The 6,108-nt window shown below is 44.5% G+C and overlaps 1 protein-coding gene across 1 annotated transcript in view; it reads right to left on the bottom strand.

Moving 5' to 3' along the window:
* Positions 1 to 5,689: 5,689 nt before the first annotated feature.
* The window catches only part of POLR2G (polymerase (RNA) II (DNA directed) polypeptide G), a gene marked incomplete at its 5' end in the record, with an annotated part of 716 nt that continues 297 nt past the window's right edge, over positions 5,690 to 6,108 (bottom strand). Inside the window, 1 exon segment of the mRNA XM_010187055.1 lies at positions 5,690 to 5,770. Within this exon segment, the coding sequence (XP_010185357.1) occupies positions 5,690 to 5,770 (81 nt within the window).

Genomic DNA, 6,108 nt, shown 5'->3' with positions numbered 1-6,108 from the left:
TGAAACAAATGAAAAAAGGATCTGGGCAACCTCTCTCTGTGAAACTGATGTGTGTGTTCCTGGTGAAAATTTTTCACCCTGGGTTGCAGTTTTCTGATTCCAGGGATGGGAGAGGAGGGAAGGTGGGGGAGGCGAACTCCTGACCCATTCTGTTTCTGAATGGTGGTGTTTTATTTTTCAGTAAGAAGGCAGGAGTTTCCTTTGAACTAGGAACCTACAATTTCCTCTTTTCATTAATAACTGCTCTTTTCTTAAAAGCTGTTTGGTACTTCATAGACCCGGTACCATAGAATCATAGTCTGGTTTTGGTTGGAAAATACCCTCAAGATCACTGAGTCCAACCATCGATCCAGCCCTACTAAGTCCACCACTAGACCACGTCCTTAGCACCACATCTACTCATCTTTTAAACACCTTCAGGGATGGTGACTCAGCCACCTCCCTGGGCAGCCTGTTCAGTGCTTGACAGCCCTTTCAGTAAAGAAATGCCTCCACTGTGATTACAAATGCAGTGTCATAGCTTTAAAAGCACATCTGCAGTAATACCAAGTGTGTGAACTTGGCTATCATCTCCTTTTCCTTCTACACTGTAATGCAACTGGAACTAGAGTAGTGATCCCAAGTTATTTACTTAGTGGTGCTCTCTTGGAGAGGGGCAGGTGTACACTTGAGATAAGGCTTTGAGTAAGAGAGGTCTTTGCCCTCAAAATACTTGACTAAAAAGTCTCTATTCTTTGTCGACTGAAATCTTTCTGCATGGCGTTTGGTTACCCACCTTCTCTGATCTTCGGATCCTGTGTGTAAAATAAACAGAGTAATTATCTCAGTCCTTTCAGGGATATTTTGAAAATTTCAGCTAGTCTTTTATAAATGCTTTCATAGCAATTAGGTGACTGTTTGTTTAGAGCTGTTTTCCAGCAAATGTAGTGCCATGCCTAACAGTCCTTGCAGGGAAGGTAAGATGAGCTGGCTTGATGTGTTTGCTTTTCTGGCTGTGGTCTAGCAGAAGAGCTCACCAGTATCTGATTGCGGGTTAAGACTGAACAAAGCTTTTAAAAGCCACATTAAAAATCCTGTTACCCAACCATATATTTATTTTCTTTAAAATTAAGGAGATAGTTGCATTTTAATGAGTTTTCCCTCTGTTTCTTTTTACCACAGTATTAATGTAATTCTAATACTTTTTTCAGACAGTGGGTTTAATAGTACTCAATCTATGCAATTTATTCTTCTGTGAAGATGGACTGGTGGAAATGCAGGAAAAAATCCTTTTCTCCACTTGATTTTACTTCTCTGTTTTGCCAAATAAGTTGCCAAGTGTAGAATAGCATTTCTCAGCTGGACTTTGCATCCTCATTCATGCAACAATAACTCCTTCTGAAACAATGTTAGAAAAGTGACCCATCGAATGAAAGTCTTCTTTCTCTGGACTGAGTCTCTATGTGCACACACATGCATGCATGTTGATGTTGGTAGCAAGGGCTCATGCTAGGTTACCATTATTCAGACTACTTCCATAAAAACCTCATTATATTTGCTTTAACATCTGTGAGAAATCAATACTCTTTAACTTTTATGTAACATGCAGTCATTTTTTGATAGAATATTGCTGTCTGGCTGTGAAAGTTTTAGCCATAGCCACCTAACCTTCAGCAAGTTCCCGTAGCGGAGCTGTGGGACTTCTTTGTGATTGTGTGGTTTTGCCATATTCTGTCCTAACTACAGTTCTTATTAAGATCCAACGATGCCTTCATAAAATAAGACCACTTCTTACCCTTTTGCCAGCCTCCTCCTGCTTCCTGAAGTTGGGGGATTTCTGTAAATCCTCAGTACTTGCAGCATTTCCTCTGTGATTATAAGCGTGTCCTCCTTTGACCTGTGGGAAGCCGTTCGTTTTCCCCACACAAGGTGTGGGTCAGTGGGCTGGGTGCTGCGGTGCAGCTTCTTGTGGCAAGCAGTCTGCTGTGTTACAGCACAGAACCAATAAGAACGTATAGTAGTCGTGTGTTTAGTGTTATGGGGCAGTGAACCTAAGGACAACCTGGTCTCTGCATATATGCTGTATATTAAGGATACAGCAGAACTAATCTTTTTGTATTTTCCCCCAAATAAGCTCTATGCTGCCTGTTACTGTGTCCTTTACATCCTCAGGTGTGATGACGGTCAGCAACCATAGCAAGCTTGCGTGTGCAAATCTGGCCAGCGCGAGGGGATTAATGGTGTGGCTATGGAATAAAGCTTATTTTTTTTCCAAAAGGTTATTAAAATAAATTGTCCTTTGAAAGAATTCCCCAGAATTTGTAACACCAGCCTCCCTGGGGAATGGAAGGACGTACCTGCCACTTTTCTCCATAGGCAATGCCTTTCTGAGTACCGCGGTTATTTACATCTAGGGATGTCACAGGCTGCTTCTCTTCTGGGGGAATCGCTGCTCCCTGAGAAGACTGATTTGTTGATTTTAATGTATAGGAAAAACATCTGTAACTCTCAAATGCTACTGACAGCCCATCAGATTTTAAGAAGCTCAGGTTGTTCTGGAGATTTTCTTTTAGCTTTGCTCCCTGAGTAGATTTGTCATCTCACAGGTGACATTGACATTAACTTCTTTACAATGTAGTGCCCTAGGCTGGGCTGTTCACCCACGTATTTGCTTAGAAGATTGCTAAGGAAAGGATGGAACAACTGAACAAAAAGTTTCAGCAGCTTAATCACAGAGTATTTTCCATGTGCCATGTCAAGCACCATTTCAAATAAAAAATAAAAATCCCCCCTCCCTCCTCTCTCTCCTCCCTCAGGAGCAGTCCTCTGGTGTCATTTTTCAGGCTTTGCTCAGTGTTTCTGCGCCGAGCTCCGCAGGCGGTGTTCACCGGTGTTGGACGGTGGAGTCGCTGGTATGACTAATCAAAACTGCTACGGCCTCTTAGCGGGGAGCGGTAACAAGGCTCCTTTGTGACTCTAATTATATCCCCTAAGCTGGCACAGCGGCGCGGATTAGCACAGGAGGAGGACGGTCGGTCCGTTGCCGAGGGCTGTGGGGTCCCGTGCTCTCGTCCACCAGTATCGCCTGCTTTCGTCAGGGACAGAGCCCAGGTGGGTGCCACCCGCACCCCACACGTGCTGCCCGGCCCACAGCTGGAGCCCCATCGCTTCTTCCCCAGCACAGTCCTGCTCCCTGCTGTGGAGGCTTCCCGCTGGCCGGGAGCCATGCCTGGTCCTTGAGGAAGGGGTCTGGGGAGGAGATGCTGCTCGGCATGGTGCTTGGGTAGGTACTAGGGCTGTGCTGGGGACGGTCAGGAGGTAAGGCACCAACACCAGATCAGCTCCAGCAGCTCCTCACCCCGATGGCTCATCGCTAGGATAAGTAAGTGCTCGGGGTGCCTTTCTCTTGGCTTTTTTGTATCTTACTAACTTGTCCATGGTGGGAAGGGTGTTGAGGGGGGGAAGCCATGAGATGTGCAGCATTGTGTTGAGTGCCTCTGATTAAAATGTTATAATAGGATTGTTGAAGCGGAGTCGGCAGGTGTTGAAGAGGGGAGGTGACTTTGAGACAGGCATTTTGTGGTTTACGTGCCAGTTTACCTCCAGTTTCTCACACAGACCTGGCTTCAGCATGGTTTATGTTGCTGAGCGAAACCACTCATCGCCCAGCAAGGCTGTGCCCTGGGGTGGTTTGCAGCTGCTACTTTCGAAGAGGTCTGCAACTTGGACTGGTCCTTTCATCCCAACACGTATTGTCAGGACAAATGGAGCAGCAGAGTTAGTCTCTTAGTGAAACTTGAAGTTTCAAGGCCTGAGAGTTTTCCAGTCTTGAGCTTTTATTGGTGTGAAAAGAAAAATGAATAGAAGATGTTTCCCAGGCTGTGAGCAGTTTACCAGTATGCACAGAGGTTACACAAGGATGCAAGGGGATTTTTACGGAGCAGTGCAAGAGGAAACGAGTATGCTGATGAATGTGTGAGACCAAAACTGTTTGTTCCTCCCTGCAAATCTAAGGAAGGGATCGTGAGATTTCTTTTTGAGAAGGAGAGGAATATGAAGTAGTGAAAAAAACTGGAAAAAAAACCCCAAAAATCTTTTAAATACATGTCTCATGCAGTTTTGGGAAAGGGAAGGGGTTTAAATGATAGGTTTGGCAGAGTGGGATTTTTTCTCACTGCTAGTCCAGTCGCTGCCTCTTGCTCTTCAAGACCATCTGCTGTGAAGGTGGGGTGCTGGAGCAGCGTGGGCTCAGGATGTGTTTCTGTCTCCATCTGCTTAGTGGTGACTAGACAGAGTAGTCAGTTCCATTAGAGAAATCCCTAATCTAGTGAGGCTAATGGAGCTTCCCTGCAGCGCGAGCTGCTCAGATAGGAACTGCACATTGTATTTGTGGGGCAGGATCCCAGAAGAGTTATGGCCAACTTCTGCAGGTTATTGCTGGTTTATAGTAAAGCATAATAATACAGAGCAGAGCACTGGTGCATAAAACGCATCGCGCGTTTCTGCTGACCTCTCTGAACTTCAAGTAAAGCTGTAGGATATTAGATTGTCATTAATCACTTGGAGCACATATGTAGTACTCGGTGTGTCACTTTCAGTGATCATCTTTTATATACAAAAGACATCTTTTCTATTCTTTGAGGCTGTTAAAGCTTCCCTGAGGGAGCTCTATACCACCTTTATGCCAGTGTTGCAACCCAATTTTGTTTTGCAGCTCAAGAAGACTAAATCTAGTACATTTAATGCAAACAGCTGAGTATTCAGGGTTAGACAGAGCCACATTCAGTGCTCTGGGTTTAAAAACAGCGATGAAAACTTGCATGTGAATATAGCGTCACTATTTATTGTGAGATTGTCTGTAGATACCTTGCATCAAGATCCATACTTTGGTTTATGCAGGAAGAGTGCACGGATTAATTCAGTTATTAAACTACCCGGTCACCTCAGGGGGATGCTGATAGCCCCTGCAGCTTTTTAACATGCAAGCTTTAGCAGCAGGAGTAACTTTATGAATATTAGCTGGAGCTTTTTTCCCTGTATTTAATCACCCATTGTAACTGATCTAGCCTTGGAAAATCACTGGGATAGTTTCCAATTTGAACTCTTTGCATCCAAGCGCATGTTTCAACTTGTGGTTTTTTAGTTTTATTTTCGCAAGATTGACTCTCTTGTAAAACCTCTTCTTGGTGATAATTAGGGTTTGAGATCTGAAGGGGTGGTGTGAGGTGGGCTGGAAGAGAAGTAATATGTTAAAGATACGTATTATTGCTGTGAAGTGATTCTGTTTTCAATCTTGCTTGGAAAATAGCTTTTCTTACTTCACTGCTGTGAAGTGACTGAGCCCAGCTTTCAAATCTAATGATGTTAAATGGAGTGCATATCTTGGCGCATTCAGTTTCTGCAAAATAAACCTCAAAGCCTGCAAGAACATTACCCACTAAACAAAATCAGCTCTGCTCTGGGAATCCCAGAAATCAGAGTTGTCTGGTCACTTTTAAAATTCCAGCTCAAAGTGGTGGTGTTAAGTGTTTTAAGGCTGCCATACATCTGCTTATAACAAGGCCTGTACGCATTCCCAGGGTATCCAAATCAAGGGAAACAGCACTGTTGCAGTTAATAGGTTAAGTAGGGTGTATTTTTTTGATCAACACAAATTTACTGAAGACCTGAGTGTGTTTACTCAGTGGCTGGACTGGAGCTGGTTCTTCACTCACACCAGCGGCTCTGGGAGCTGCTGCTCGAAGGCCTGAGCCACAGGGGATGGTGGCTTGTCCATGTCACCTCTGTTTCTCTGGGGCAGGAGGTGAGGTGGCTGTCATGGGTGAATCTTTGGCACAGGCATTGCCAGTTTGGTATCCTTGCATTCAGTGCTTTTCCTTTTTGTGATTTTTCAGTTCATATCTGCATTGCTGGAAATGTCTCATGTTATTGAAAGGCATGAAGAAATTAAACCCTCTATTTTTAGGGTTCAGACATACCCCTCTGTGTGTGTGTGTGTGTGTGTGTGTTGGAAGGAGGAAGGTTTGGGCAGGAGTGGAGACAGGGCCAAGTCTGCGCATCCTGTAGATACAGCACTGCGTGCAGGGAGGGACCCATCTTCTCCAGGCATTGCTGCTAGTCCTTTTGCAA

Source organism: Mesitornis unicolor, unplaced genomic scaffold, assembly GCF_000695765.1.
Source record: "Mesitornis unicolor isolate BGI_N332 unplaced genomic scaffold, ASM69576v1 scaffold37326, whole genome shotgun sequence".
NCBI classification, from domain to species: domain Eukaryota; kingdom Metazoa; phylum Chordata; class Aves; order Mesitornithiformes; family Mesitornithidae; genus Mesitornis; species Mesitornis unicolor.
Note: the sequence above shows the minus strand (reverse complement) of the source record. Positions and strands in the feature narration are given on the sequence as shown.